Source organism: Giraffa tippelskirchi, chromosome 7 (assembly GCF_054371585.1).
Source record: "Giraffa tippelskirchi isolate mGirTip1 chromosome 7, T2T-mGirTip1v1.2.pri, whole genome shotgun sequence".
In the NCBI taxonomy this organism is placed as follows: Eukaryota; Metazoa; Chordata; class Mammalia; order Artiodactyla; family Giraffidae; genus Giraffa; species Giraffa tippelskirchi.
The window spans coordinates 100,816,529-100,832,063 of NC_137281.1; the positions used below are offsets into that span (position 1 = coordinate 100,816,529).

General features: G+C 42.9%; 1 protein-coding gene across 2 annotated transcripts in view; it reads left to right on the plus strand.

Annotated features, from left to right (window-relative positions):
- STARD9 (StAR related lipid transfer domain containing 9) overlaps positions 1–14,874 on the plus strand; it is a 118,667-nt gene extending 103,793 nt beyond the window's left edge. For both annotated transcript variants that reach the window (XM_081507835.1, XM_081507837.1), the window contains 9 exons: positions 132–315; positions 670–807; positions 11,288–11,405; positions 11,546–11,667; positions 11,864–11,928; positions 12,099–12,301; positions 12,433–12,512; positions 12,741–12,899; positions 13,362–14,874. In XM_081507835.1, the coding sequence (XP_081363961.1) occupies positions 132–315; positions 670–807; positions 11,288–11,405; positions 11,546–11,667; positions 11,864–11,928; positions 12,099–12,301; positions 12,433–12,512; positions 12,741–12,899; positions 13,362–13,463 (1,171 nt within the window). In that variant the 3' untranslated portion in view covers positions 13,464–14,874. The remainder of the gene's footprint in view (positions 1–131; positions 316–669; positions 808–11,287; positions 11,406–11,545; positions 11,668–11,863; positions 11,929–12,098; positions 12,302–12,432; positions 12,513–12,740; positions 12,900–13,361) is intronic.
- The last annotated feature ends 661 nt before the right edge of the window (positions 14,875–15,535 follow it).

A 15,535-nucleotide genomic window follows, 5' to 3' on the forward strand; every position in this document is an offset into this window, starting at 1 on the left:
TAAAACCAAACTTGAAGACCCTGTGGGCAAAGAGAGGATGGGTCTTTCAAGAAGGCGGTGTTGAGCGGGCCTGGGCCATCGCCCACTGACCATGTTAGAAGGCATCTCTCCACCCCTCTGGTTTTCCCCAGGAGCCCAGGGTCAGCAGCAAGGTCTTCTCACCCACCCTCTGACATAGAGCTGATGTTACAAGAATACCAGCAGGCCCGTGAGGAGGCCAAAGTGGAGATTGCCCGGGCCCGGGACCGACTGCGGGAGTGGACTGAACAGGAAAAGCTGAGAATTCGCCAGCAGATCATCTCCCAGCTGCTGCGGGTGGGGAGTGGGGCAAGCCTCTGATTTCAGGGTGGGCTTGGGCCTGGGGCAGACCTCAGGCTGGGTCAACCATCACCATGCTGCCTCTGTGTCTTGGAACGTAGCATCTGGAGGAAGGCGTTGGGTCCTGGTGCCTGTCCAGAGCTGCTTTGCTCTCTGTTTACATGTCATCCTCATCAGACCAGCTCTGGTCCCCGGGCGAGAGTCTGGGAGGAGGCAGCTTGGGGATATAGTTGGGATTGGGATGGGGAGGCATGAGGGTATGAGGCTAAGGCAGGAGGCACTGGGAGGCGATGGGAGTGTGGGTAGTGAGGACGCACCTGAAGCTGGTTGACGGTGATCTATCCTTCGCAGGAGGAAGAAAAACTACGCTCCCTGACCACCTCTGGCTCCTGGTGCACCAGCTCTGACGGAAGCCTCTCATCTGGTGTCACCTCTGGCTATAATAGCAGCTCAGCCTTGCCAAGCCAGCTCCAGTCCCCAGACAGTGTGGTGAGTAGGCAAATGCAAGGCATGAACCAGGGGCCAGGACTGTTGTGATACTTAGGAAGTTTTGTCTCCTAGAGGCCACCCACTGCTGACATGAACCCTCATGAGCAATGGCCTTTGGTCTCCCCTGTGGTTTTGTCTCCCTTCCCTGTTCATTCATTCATTTATTCAACAGGTATTTATTTCGTGGGCACTATTTTAGTCACTGGGCAAAATTGTTCTTGTCCTTAAACAGATTATTAGAGGGAAGTAGCTTGTTTTATGATTAATTATTGTTGTAGAAAGTTCTATGAAGAAAGGGTGCAAAGACAGTATGTAACAGGAACCTGACTTAGTCTGAAGGATCAGCAAAGATGCTCTGAAGAGACGGTGTTTAAACTGAGACTGGAAAGCTGAGAGGTAGTTAACTCAGTAGAAGTTGATGTCTGGAGATACTTGGGGGTGGAAGACTCAGCAAATGAGTCTTTAAGGGAAGAATTTTATGGGGAACTACAAGAAGGTTAGTGTGGCTGGAATGTAAAGAGTGAGATGGAAGAATCACACAAGAAAAGACTAGAAAAGGCAAGGTCATGTAGACTCTATTGAAAATTCTGGCTGCTTTCTAATCCATATGATTATGCTATTTCCCAAAGCTGCTGATGAGTATATTTAGTGGGGAGAATGACAAACTTGCCAGAGAAGAGGCAAGAACAGCCCTGGTAGACCTGCTCATGACTGTGACAAAGCTGAGAGATGACAGTTGCTTGGTTCAGGGCACTGCCCAAGCGGAGAAGCCGATGTGCATGTGTTGACTAGAGAATCCACAGGCACCAGGGTGGATTGGAAGTTGGAGTCAGGGAGTGGGAGGAGTCATAACCACACACACTTAGGGCTCAAAGGGCTTGTGATGTCCATGTGATGAGGAGCCCTGGAAGGGACAGGTTTTGAGGGGAAGATCACCATCTAGTTTTGTATTTACTGTGTTGAAAGTATTTGTGAGAAATGCAGGGGAGTAGTTGAAAATCAGGCAGCTGGGATCCAGATCTGGAGCTCAGAGGTGAGATCTAGCTGGGGATATAAAGTCTGAAAGCAAAACTTTTATGCTTTTATAAGCAAAACTTCACATAGTAAAGAAAAAAAAAAATAGCACTCAAATAGTAACAAAGGTACAGAATGTCAAGTGCATCTTTCAGTCTCCTTTTTGCCTCCCCAGAGGCATTCATCCATCCCAGTTTGCTGTATATTTCCAGAGATATCCTGTGCAGCTGTTAGGATATGTATATCTTTAAAAAATATGTATATCTTTTTGTAAAGTTCATGAATGGAAGCATACTGTACCCATTTTCTCTCTGTTCTTTTTCCTTAAAAATATTTTTTAGATATTGTTTCATAGCAGTAAATCTGGTGCTTTTTTAAACAGCTGAATAGTGTTTTTCTCTTTTATTGCATGTTGTTTTGTTTCTGTTTTGTAAATAACTTCATTTGTATCATCTTTTTAGATTCCACATACAAGTGATATCATACGATATTTGTCTCTTCTCTGTCTGACTTACTTCACTTAGTGTGATAATCTCTAGGTCCATCCATGTTGCTGCAAATGGCTCTATTTCATTCTTCTTTATGGCTGAGTAATATTCCGTCATATATATGAACCACATCTTCTTTATCCACTCATGAGTTGTTGGGCATTTAGGTTGCTTCTGTGTCTTGGTTATTGTAAACAGTGAACACTGGGGTGCGTGTATCTTTTTGAATTATGATTTTCTCCAGATACATGCCCAGGAGTAGGATTGCTGGATTGTATGATAATTCTATGTTTAGCTTTTTAAAGAATCTCCAACTGTTCTCCATAGTGATTGCACCAGTTTATATTCCCATCAACAGAGAGGGTTCTTTTTTCTCCACACCCTCTCCAGCATTTAGTGTTTATACACTTTTTGATGATGGCCATTCTGATTGGTGTGAGGTGATATCACATTGTAGTTCCAATTGATTTAATAATTAGCAATGTTGAGCATCTTTTCATGTGCTTTTTGACCATCTGTATATTTTCTTTGGAGAAATGTCTGTTTAGGTCTTCTGCCCATTTTTAAATTTTTTTTTTTTATATTGAGCTGCATGGGCTGTTTGTATATTTTGGAGATTAATCCCAGGTCAATCACTTTGTTTACAAATATTTTCTCCCATTCTGTAGGTTGTCTTTTCATTTTGTTTATGGTTTCCTTTGCTGTACAAAAGATTTTTAAGTTTAATTAGTTCTTGTTTATTTTTGTTTTTCTTTTCATTAGTCTAGGAGGTGTATCCAAAAAGATATTGCTGTGATTTATGGCAGTGTATTCTGCCTATGTTTTCCTCTAAGAATTTTATAGTATCTGGCCTTAAATTTAGGTCTTTAATCCATTTTTATTTATTTTTGTGTATGGTGCTAGAGAGTGTTCTAATTACATTCTTTTACCTGTAGCTGTCCAGTTTTCCCAGCACCAGTTATTGAAGAGTTTATTTTTTCTCCACTTTATACTCTTGCTTCCTTTGTCATAGATTCATTGACCATAAGTGTGTGGGTTTATTTCTGGGCTTTCTATCCTGTCCCATTGATCTATAAATCTTTGTGCTAGTGCCACACAGCTTGATTACTGTAGCTTTGTAGTATAATTTGAAGTCAGGGAGTCTGATTCCTCCTGCTCCATTTTTCCTTTTCAGGATTGTTTTGGCTATTCAGGGTCTTTTGTGTTTCCATACAAATTTTAAAATTTCTTGTTCTATTTCTGTGAAAGATGCCATTGATAAATTGATAGGGATTGCATTGAATCTGTAGATTGCCTTGGTTAGTATGGTCATTTTGACAATACTGATTCTTCCAGTCCAAGAACATGGTATATCTTTTCATCTGTTTGTATCATCTTCAGTTTCTTTTATCAGCACCTTATAGTTTTCAGAGTACAGGTCTTTTGCCTCCATAAGTAGGTATATTCCTAGCTATTTTTTTCTTTTTGCTGTGATAGTAAATGGAATTGTTTCCTTAATTTCTGTTTCTGTTTTTTCATTGTTAGTGTGTAGAAGTGCAAGAGATTTCTGCATATTAATTTTGTATCCTGCAACCTTACCAAATTCATTTAGCTGTAGTAGCTTTCTGGTAGCAACTTTAGTATTTTCTATGTATAGTATCATGTCATCTTCAAACAGTGACAATTTTACTTCTTTTCCAATTTTTCTTTTACTTCTTTTCCAATTTTTCCAACTTTTCTTTTATTTCTTTTCCTTTTCTGATTGCCATTGCTATGGCTTCCAAAATTATGTTAAATAAAAGTGGTAAGAGTGCACATCCTTATCTTATTCCTGATCTTAGAGGAAATGCTTTCAACTTTTCATCATTGAGTATGATGTTAGCTGTAGGTTTATCCTATATGGTCTTTATTATGTTATGATAGGTTCCCTCTATGCCCACTTTCTGGAGAGTTGTTTTTTTTTTTTTTTATCATAAATGGGTGTTGAATTTTGTCAAAACTTTTTCTGTACCTGTTGAGATGATCATATGGTTTGTATTCTTCAATTGATTAATGTGGTGTATCACACTGATTGATTTCTGGATATTGAAAAATCTTTGCATCCCTGAGATAAATTCTGCTTGATCATGGTATATGATCCTTTAATGATCCTATTGTTAGATAAGTTTTGCTAGTATTTGTTGAGGATTTTTGCATCTTTGTTTATCAGTGATATTGGCTTGTAATTTTCTTTTTTTGTGATGTCTTTGGTTTTGGTTATCAGGGTGATGGTGGCCTCATAGAATGAGTTTGGGAGTGTTCCTTCCTCTGAAATTTTTAAAAATAGCTACAGAATGATAGATGTTAAGTCTTATCTAGATGTTTGATAGAATTTGCCTGTGAAGCCATCTGCTCCAGGACTTTTGTTTGTTGGGAGTTTTTAAGTCACAGTTTCAATTTCAGTACTTGTGATTTGTCTGGCTCATATTTTCTGTTTCTTCCTGGTTCAGTCTTGGAAGATTGTACCTTTCTAAGAATTTGTCCATTTTATTGGCATATAGTTGCTTGGGGTGCCCTAGACAGCGGCTCCTTGCCAAAACCGTGAGTGTGAGGGTCTTGCTCTGGAGAAGGCGATGGCACCCCACTCCAGTACTCTTGCCTGGAAAATCCCATGGATGGAGGAGCCTGGTAGGCTGCAGTCCGTGGGGTCGCACAGAGTTGGACACGACTGAGCGACTTCGCTTTCACTTTTCACTCTCATGCATTGGAGAAGGAAATGGCAACCCACTCCAGTATTCTTGCCTGGAGAATCCCAGGGACGGGGGAGCCTGGTGGGCTGCTGTCTATGGGGTCGCACAGAGTCGGACATGACTGAAGCGACTTAGCAGCAGCAGCAGCAGTAGTCTCTTATGATCCTTTCTATTTCTGTGGAGTTAATTATAACTTCTTTTTCATTTCTAACTTTATTGATTTGAGTCCTTTCCCTTTTTTCTTGTTGAGTCTGGCTAAAGCTTTGTCATTTTTATCTTTTTCAAAGAACCAGCATTTAGTTTCATTGATCTTTTCTATTATTTTCTTTATTTCTGCTCTGATCTTTGTGATTTCTTTCCTTCTACTAACTTTAGGTTTTGTTTGTTGTTCTTTCTCTAGTTGCTTTAAGTGTAAGATAAGGTTGTTGAGATTTTTCGTTTCCTAAGGTGAGATTTTATTGCCATACACTTCCCTCTTAGAACTGCTTTTTCTGCATCCCAAAGGTTTTGGATCATTTTCATTTGTCTCTAGGTATTTTTTTATTTCCTCTTTAATTTCTTCAGGAATCCATTGGTCACTGAGTAACACTGTTTAGTCTCCATGTGTTTGTGCTTTTTACAGTTTTTTTTCTTGTAGTTGATTTCTAATCTCAATATTATGGTCAGAAAAGATGCTTGATATGATTTCAGTTTTCTTAAATTTGCAAAGGTTTGCTTTGTGGCCCTGGAGAAGGTTCTATGTGCACTTGAGAAGAATGTATATTCTGCTGCTTTTGGATGAAATGTTCTATAAATTAAATTCATCTGGTCTTATATGTCAGTCTTTTATTGATGATTGTTCAACAGTTGTGATCTGATGTTTTCAGAGAGGAGGTGAGGTTAAGTCCTTCTACTTCACCATCTTGTCTCCTCCCCATAATGATTGTTGAATAGAGTAAAACTTAAATTCTCCCTCCTACCACAAGCTTATTCCTGTGCTGCTCTATTATGATTTGAAATTACATACACATGCCTGGAATACCAGACAGGGAAGTGGATTGGTAGAATTTTCAGATCATTGGCTTATCATAAAAAGATATAACTCAGGAATAGCCAGAAGGAAGAGATGCATAGGACAAAGTATGTGGGAGGCACTACCCTCCCCAAATCACATGTTTACCAACTCTGAAGCCTGTAGTATATTCCTTCTTGTTTGTTTTTTACATGAAAGTTAGGATTAGCTTGTTTAGCTCAATTATAAAAACTTGTTAGTATTTTTAATGAGACCATATTAGATTTATAAATCAACTTATAGAGAAATCACATCTTATCCTGTGTAATTTCCTAACCAAGAATATAGAAGGGCCAGTCCTTCTTGTTATGATTTAAAACTTTCCCTTCATGTGTCTCTGAAATTACATATCAGATTTCTTCTTGCTTTATCTCTTTTATTTCTGTTATAAATAGGTTTTCTCTTCCTTTGTGTCTTCTGTCAGGTTGTTTTCTTGTATGTATGAAAGTTAAATTGAATGCTGTGTGTTAATTTTGTGCCCATACTGTTTTTTGACTGATTCTCTAGGCCCACATTTATACAGTAGTCACTAACACAGGTAGCTTAATTTAATTATGTTAAAATTTCAATTCTTAAGTCACACTAGCCACATTTCACATGGTCAGTGAACATATGTGGTTAGTGGTTACCATTACCATGCCCTTGATTTTTTTTTTAAGGTATACAACCACATCCTCTGCAAATAGTGATCATTTGACCATTTGTTTTCTAATTTTTGAACCACTATTTTCTTCTTCTTTTCTAATTGAATGAACCTAATGTCCCAGCATAAATAAAATAATAGTGATGACAGTAAACATCCTCATCTTATTTCAGGCTTTAGTGGGAATGCTTCAAGAATTTCCTTCATTTAAGCTGAATGCTAACATTTGAGTTGAAATAGATGTATTTTGCAAAACTAAGGAAGCATTTATCTATTACTATTTTATAGAGTATTCTTATCCAGAACGTTATTTCAGAGTCTCTAGAGATGAGTGTTTAATTGATCTGGGGGCTAATAATTAATTCATACATTCTTATAATACTTTATATACTTATACATAGGATATCTTCTTTTAATGTACATTCAGAGTCTATTTGCTAATATTGTATTCAGGATTTTGTGTTAGTATTTATGAATTTTTTTCCTGTAGTTTTTGTTTTTACAGTATATTTCAGATTTTGGTATCAATGTTACACTTTTCATAGAAAAAAAAGGTTGAAATTTAATTTTTCACTGTTGAGGAATAGTTACAGAGGTAATGGAAACGTTTAATCCTATTGAATTGTCAGATTAAACTCAGATGATGCCAGGACTTGGGGACGTAGGAACCTTATAAAGTCTTATGACCCAGCAGTACTTGCAGAGTTTATGAGGGAACATGTATGAAATTATTTCCTAAAGCATTATTTGAAGTGATAATGAGTTGAAACCCAGTAGAGAATCCATCAGTGAGAGAATGGATATATAAGATGTGGTCAATGCACATTTGTAATACTATGTAAAAGTCAGTCAGTTCAGTTGCTCAGTTGTGTCTAACTCTTGGCTGACCCCATGGACTGCAGCACGCCAGGCTTCCCTGTCCATCACCAACTCTCAGAGCTTACTCAAACTCATGTCCATTGAATTGGTGATGTCATCCAATCATCTCATCCTCTGTTGTCCCCTTCTCCTCCCACCTTCAACCTTTCCCAGCATCAGGGTCTTTTCAGATGAGTCAGTTCTTTGCATCAGGTGGCCAAAGTATTGGAGCTTCAGCTTTAGCATCAGTCCTTCCAATGAATATTCAGGACTGATTTCCTTTAGGATGGACTGGTTGGATCTCCTTGCAGTCCAAGGGACTCTCAATAGTCTTCACCAGCACCACAGTTCAAAAGCATCAATTCTTTGGTGCTCAGTTTTCTTTATGGTGCAACTCTCACATCCATATATGACTCCTGGAAAAACCATAGTTTGGTTAGATGGACCTTTGTTAGTAAAGTAATGTCTCTGTATTTTATATGCTGTCTAGGTTGGTCATAGCTTTACTTCCAAGGAGTAAGCGTCTTTTAATTTCATGGCTGCAGTCACCATCTGCAGTGATTTTGGAGCCCAAGAAAATAAAGTCTGTCACTGTTTCCATTGTTCCCCATCTATTTGCCATGCAGTGATGGGACTGGATGCCATAATCTTATTTTTTGAGTGCTGAATTTTAAGCCAGATTTTTACTCCTCTTTCACTTTCATCAAGAGGCTCTTTAATTCCTCTTCACTTTCTGCCATAAGGGTGGTATTATCTGCATATCTGAGGTTATTGATATTTCTCCCTGCAATCTTGATTCCAGCTTGTGCTTCATCCAGTCCAGCATTTCACATGGTGTACTCTGCATATGAGTTAAATAAGCAAGGTGACAATATACAGCCTTGACTTACTCCTTTCCCAATTAGGAACCAGTCCGTTGTTCCATGTCCAGTTCTAACTGTTGATTTTTGACCTGCATACAGATTTCTCAGGAGGCAGGTAAGATGGTCTGGTATTCCCATCTATTTAAGAATTTTCCACAGTTTGTTGCGATCTACACAAAGGCTTTGGTGTAGTCAATGAAGGAGAAGTAGATGTTTTTCTGGAATTCTCTTGCTTTTTCTGTGATCCAGTGGATGTTGGCAATTTGATCTCTGGTTCCTCTGCCTTTTCTAATCCATCTGGAACATCTGAAGGTTCTCGGTTCACATACTGTTGAAGCCTGGCTTGGAGAATTTTGAGCATTACTTTGCTAGCGTGTGAGATGAGTGCAATTGTGTGGTAGTTTGAGCATTCTTTGGCATTGCCCTTCTTTGGGATTGGAATGAAAACTGACCTTTTTTCAGTCCTGTGGCCACTGCTGAGTTTTCCAAATTTGCTGGCATATTGAGTGTAGCACTTTCACAGGATCATCTTTTAGGATTTGAAATAGCTCAACTGGAATTCCATCACCTCCACTAGCTTTGTTTGTAGTGATGCTTCCTAAGGCCCATTTGACTTCACATTCCTAATCCAGTATTATCATTGTTAATTTAATTGCCCAGATTGTTCCATATTTTATTATTTGGAGTTCTTTTTCTTTCAGATTGAATCTTATGCCCTTTTAACATGCCCATCCTTTCTGAGCAATTCCTTTAGTTCATTTATTCTTTTGTTGTTGCTGTTGTTATAACTTGTTGACTTTTAGTACATTCACAGAGTGGAATATCCATTGACACAATCAATTTTGGGATATTTTCACTACCCCAAAAAGGACCCCTCTGCCCTTAGTTATTACTTCCCAAACACACGATCCCCAACTCTTTGTAAACCATTAATCTTCTTACTTCCTGCCTTTGTGGATGTGTGTATTCTGGACATTTCATATAAATGGAATTATACAATATGTGGTCATTTGTGACTGGCTTCTTTCAGTCATAATGTTTCCAGGGTTTCTTGATGTCCTACAGTTGCTATAACAAATTACCATAAACAGAGTGGCTTAAAACAACTGAGACTTCATCCAGAGTTCTTGAGGCTGGGAGTGTGAAATCATGGTGTCAACAGGGCCATGCTGCTTTTGAAAACTCTAGGGGGAGAATCGAGAGTTCCATGCCCCTAGATTCCATGCCTCTTTCTGAGCTTCTGGTAGTGGCTGGCAGTCCCTGGCTTGTAACTGGATCACTCCAGCCTCTGCCTCTGGCATCACATGGCTTCTCCTCCTGTGTCTCTCTGTCCCTATGTCTTCATGTGGCCTTCTTATAAGGACACCTGTCATTGGATGTAGGTCCCACTCTAATCCAGTAGGATCTCATTGTAACTCGATTACATCTGCAAAGACCCTATTTCCAAATACAGTTACACTTACAGAGAGCAGTAGTTAGGACCTCAGTGTATCTTTTTTTGAACCCACAGCAGGGTTCATCCACACTGTAGCATGTATCAGAATTTCATTCCTTTTTATGGCCAAAAATTTCACACTGTATGATTATCACATTTATTTGCCTATTCATAAGTTGATGGACATTTAGTTTGTTTCCACTTTTTGCCTAATATGAATAATGCTGCTGTGAAAGGGAGATGCTCAGCAAGATGAGGACTGGGACCTGTTCACTATATCCAGGCACATGGATCTAGCAAAGGCTAGCCTTGAGTGGGTTCAGAAGGGGAGAGAGGCAGTAGATGGCAAACGGTGACAGTCCTTTCAGGTCTATCTATGAACAGCAAAGATGCCTATAAAGGAAGGTTTTTAAAGGTGGGAGAAATCTTTGCATGCTTAAATGCTCATATGAAGAATCTAGTGAGAGGAAGAGGTGGAGGCAATAAGTGAAGAACGAGGTGATCAGTAGTGAAAAGTTCTTAAGACGGTGACAGAGCAGACTGGATGTTGCAGGAAGAAGAAAGGAGGTGAGGATGGAGACAGAATACCCGTTTACGTCTTCTTGTTTTTAAAGCAGCACAAGGTTAGGAAGTGATGATAGAGGTAGGATGGTAAGTGCCTGTTAGATCCAGTAGAAGTCAAAGGTCATGTCATTGAGGAGCTGCTTGCAGTAAAGGTGGGGTCTGGCTCCAAATTTCCTGATGATGGGAAAGATTGAAGGCAGGAGGAGACAGAAGATGACAGAGGATGAGATGGTTGGATGGCATCACCGACTCAATGGACATGAGTTTGAGCAAACTCCGGGAGATGGTGAAGGACAGGGAAGCAAGGTGTGCTGCAGTCCATGGGATTGCAAAGAGTAAGACACAATTTAGTGACTGGACTGGAACTGGTTCCACATTACAACCTTGGGCTTAGCCATTGGACGTGGGGCTGGGGCCAAAAGTGAAGCTTTTCACAGCCCATCACTTTCCTTCCCCATCCCACCTCCCAGTTGGGCTTTGTTTGCTGCTCACACTAAACACAGCTCCAGCCATGGCCTCATTCCAGTTGCTTCAGTGGGCAGAGGGTCCCCCCACCCAGTGACCCCTGGTACCTCTCAGGCCCCAGTTTATACTGATCCCTGTTGGAACTCTTCTACAAGCAACCTTGAATTTGTGACTTGAAGGGCAAGGAAACTCTCCAGGGACTGGTTTCTATTGCTCTTGCCTTCTTGGGGGCATCCAGCTTCCTGTAATCCCAGTTGGGGACCACCTTTTCACTGGAGCCTTTATGTTGAAGACTGTGCAGTTCAGAGGCAGAGATGATTCTGCACCAGCTTTCTGGCATTCTGCTCTCGTGCTCCCTCGGCCTTGGTCCTGAGCACCTTCTCATCTGCAGGGAGACACAAACTTGCCTGATTCCAGAGACTCCTGGAGAGGGGGAGTGCGGGGCTGCTCTTCAACGAGGAACAATCAGCTGAATCTAGCCGGCTCTGCCTGGAAAAGCTTAGCCTACAGTGAGTGGTGGGGCAGGTACCTGCCTTGTGTGGGGACTTCAGGGATGAGGTCTGCTAGATCCTGGGGGGTTACTGTCCCTCAGGATGCTGGTGCTGCCCCAAGGCCCTGATGCTCAGGAGCCTCCACCTATTCATTGTAGGCCGCACAGCCGCCTTGGGCAGTTGCTGCTGTTCCCCGTCCAGCCTGTCCAGCCTGGAGACCTCCTTCTCCTCCTCATACAAGGATTTGGCCAAGCACATCGTGGACCTCTCTATGGCTGATGTGAGGTTTCCTGTAGCAGATTCTGCTTGGTGGGAAGGGAGAAGGAAGAGGGGAGGAACAGGGCAGATGAGGGCTTCTTCAGCAGCTATCTTTACAAAAGGGGCAGTTCAGGAAACGCTGGCCTGAGGGACTCCTCCAAGGGCCTGCTTTGTACCAACTGTGCCCACTAATCTGGGTGTGGTCACTGTGTCCCCAGGTAATGGCTGCTTGCTCAGATAACCTGAATAACCTCTTCAGCTGCCGGGCAGCAGCCAGCTGGAAGTAAGTTGCTTTGTACAGTGTCTTATTGTTGTAGCCCTGCTGGCCTTGTCTCCTCCTTTGCCTTCTCCACCCTGGCTTCCTTGCGTCCCTCACCTGTGCTCTTCTTTTGTGACCCTAGAACCCAGTTTTTACCCCATCCTCTTCTTCCCCACCCTTGGTGTTTCCCCCAGCCATCAGGGTGAGGAGCAGGAGGTGCAGCTGTACTACAAGATGTTCTCTTCTACCCGGCATGGCTTCCTGGGGGCTGGCGTGGTGTCCCAGCCACTGTCTCATGTGTGGGCAGCTGTGAGTGACCCTACCTTGTGGCCCCTGTACCATAAGCCCATCCAGACAGCGAGGCTGCACCAGCGGGTGACCAACAGCATCAACCTGGGTGAGCCCAGGGAACGGAGACAGCGCTCTTGGGAGGCTGGGTACTCAGGCTTGGTCTAGCGGGGTGTCAGGCTATAGAATGACGGGGTGTCACAGGGCACCTTCTGACTTTCTGCATCCCTACCCCTCCAGTGTATCTGGTGTGCAATACCACCATGTGTGCACTGAAGCAGCCACGGGATTTCTGTTGTGTCTGCGTGGAAGCCAAAGAGGTGACTGCCTTGCTGGTGGTAAAGATGTGGGAGGAACTTGGCTTGGAGTGTTGTGAAAAGCAATCTCTGTGGGCATCAGGTCCTCTGGGGGGGAGGAGGGCAAACTGGACATGGTGTGGGCGTGGGGGGTGCCTCGAAGGTTGGTCTTTCCATGGTACTGCCTGCACTGGAGCCTGTCCCTGGTGGAGTCCCATTGCATAGGCTCAACTCACAGTGCTGTCTTTCCAGGGGCAACTGTCTATCATGGCAGCTCAGTCTGTATATGATGCATCCATGCCGAGACCCAGCAGGGAGATGGTCCGAGGGGAGATCCTGCCCAGTGCCTGGATCCTGCAGCCCCTCACCGTGGAAGGGAGGGAGATCACCAGAGTCATCTACTTGGCCCAGGTGATCCACCTCCTGCAGCCGGTCTCACAGCATGCCTTGATTTGACCTCAGCCTCATGGGAGCTTACTGTAAAGCTGTTCGACATCCGTTAGGACCCAGGACCTGTGGCCTGAAGCTGGAGGTTTAAGGGTTTCTTGGGTCACAAATCAGTGGCGAATCAGAGAGGAAGGATTGAGGCAGAGCTGATCAGCCTTCTTGAAAGCAGCTATTTTCAGAGCCTGGTAGCCTGCATCCCCTGGCTGTTCCCAGGGTCCTCAGGAGATAGATGAGTCACTATGAGGCAGAGCAGCAGCCTCAGTTCCCTGACTTGACATTGGGAGGTGAAGCTTTTGTTTAGATATGAACAGCAGCGCACAGGACTGTGCACAGTTCATTCAGAGTTTGTCCCGTTACCGCGGCTACTTATGGCTGAAGTATGCCCCAGTGCGCACCTTTAACTTGTCCCTCTCTGGTTTATTTCAGGTAGAACTTGGTGCTCCAGGATTCCCCCCTCAACTTCTAAGCTCCTTCATCAAACAGCAGCCACTGGTTATAGCCAGACTGGCTTCCTTCCTAGGTAGTTAGCATCTCACAGTCAAGATGGCACTCCAGGATGCCCCAGAGATGCTGGGGCAGTTCTTATTACTCTCTGTATCCTGATGCAAGAGCCAAGGCTACCTGCTGTGGCCGACTGAACAGACGGCATTCCGCCCCAAAGTTCCAGTGAAACCTGGTCGGCACTTGGTCACAGCTGGCACCTCTGCAGAGCAAGGGTGCTTGAGCTTCTGGCTCTGGCTGTCCAGAGTGAATGAAGCTCAACTCACCTTTTTGGATTTCTCACCTTTTTTTCCTGTCTCTGGGACCCTATGGCATATAGGCCACTGGAGGATCAGGATTGGGTACAGCCAGTAGGGCTAGGAAATGGCAGTGCTCTGACATGGTGCTTACTTAGTTTGGTGCAGCCCTTGGGCTGGTAGAGAAGCAAGCTGCCATCGGCCAGGACTCAGAATCTGCCTCCAGCATTCAGCTCCACTGTGGGATGGAGTGTTAGGAAATACCAAAACAGGAAATGGTTTAAAAAAACATCTACACAAACCAGAACAATGATGTAGAATTGTTTCTCCTCCTTGAATCTTTACAAATTGCTTTATTATTAATTTTTGCCTTGCCCCCACCCCCTTCCTTTCCCTCGCAGGAGAGGACGTTCATTTGGGTCTTGGCCCCAGTTAGGAGTACTGACCAGTGCTGTGTTATGGAGCCATCACTCCAGAGAGAGCTCAGTAGAATGAGAAAACCACTGTAGAAGCTGGCTGGATAGATTTGGGGTCAGGGTGGGGCCCCAGATCCTTGAGGAAGACTGGGGGTGGGGCTTGGGCATCTCTCATTTCAGAGATGAAAAACTGTCTTTTGAAGATGGGAGGGATGATAATGGACTTCCTAGAGGAGGTAAGTGATTTGTTAGGAGGAAGCTCAGTTCCATTCCTTACCTCACTCGAAGGCTTGGTTCCAGCCTTCAGACTCTTGAGCATTCCATGCACTGCTATAGCCCCTTCTGTTCTAGGGTGGGATGGAGACTGGGTTCAGTTTTCTGACTGAACTTGAGCTTTTATTCTGTATGGTTACTTGAAAGTGGTAGGGGTGGGAGAGATTATTGGCTTCAGTTCTGGTGCCCAGAATCTTTGGTAGAAGAGGGTGACCATATGGGGATTGAGATGATATGGTAAAAAGGTAAATTTCTGCATAGTCCAGCAGAGATTTATTTTCCTGAAAGTATTTGCAAGATTTTTTCCCCTCTTACCTCAGATTAAGTTATTTATATATTATTGAAGGTTTTTTAAAAAAATTGCTTTTAAACTTATTTTTCTGGTTAATATTTTGGTAACACTTGACATATTTAACACCCTATTTATGTACCCCCATCTCTTTTCATATGATTAAGACCACTGATGGAAAAGTTCAGAACACTTGCAAATTAAAAGTCCAGTGTGTACTTTTATTCAGTGAAGACTACCCTGGGATAGCCTAAGTGTGTCGTTTGAGCTCAGAATTCAGCCTGGATTATGATGGCAGTAACTGTTCATGGCCCAGTTTCAAGCTATATAGTTTACACATATATACTGTTTGCTATGAGCTCAGCACTGCTTTGCATATAAAGAGCAACCAGATTAGTTGCCCAGCTATTGCTAGCTGTAGCCCAAGTATGAACAGGAGGGAAGATTCCAGAACAGTCATTGGCACACCCAGCAGTAACCACAGAGCCCTGGAAGGAAGCTCTTTAGCAGGTATGTACCTCTGGGGCTTCTGAGGCAGAGCCAGCAGTAGGAATCTGAACATGTGGGCAGCCCCGAGGAGACCATATACCCTGAACTAGAGAAGCCACAAGCCAGGCATCTGAGTCAGCAAATCAAAGAACATTAGCTGACGCTGGTGTTAAGATATTTGGTTCTCATACTTTATTGTGCATTAGAATCATGGAAAGGATTTGTGACACCCCAGGCTGGCCCCCACTCAAGTTTCTGATTTAGAGGCCTGGAGGGGCCCACATATTTGTATTTCTAGGAAGTCCTAGGTGATTGTGAGGCTGCTGGTCTGGAGGCCACACTTTGAAAACCACTGTTTTAGATAACTAGTAGAAAGCGGGAATATGGAAAAGAATC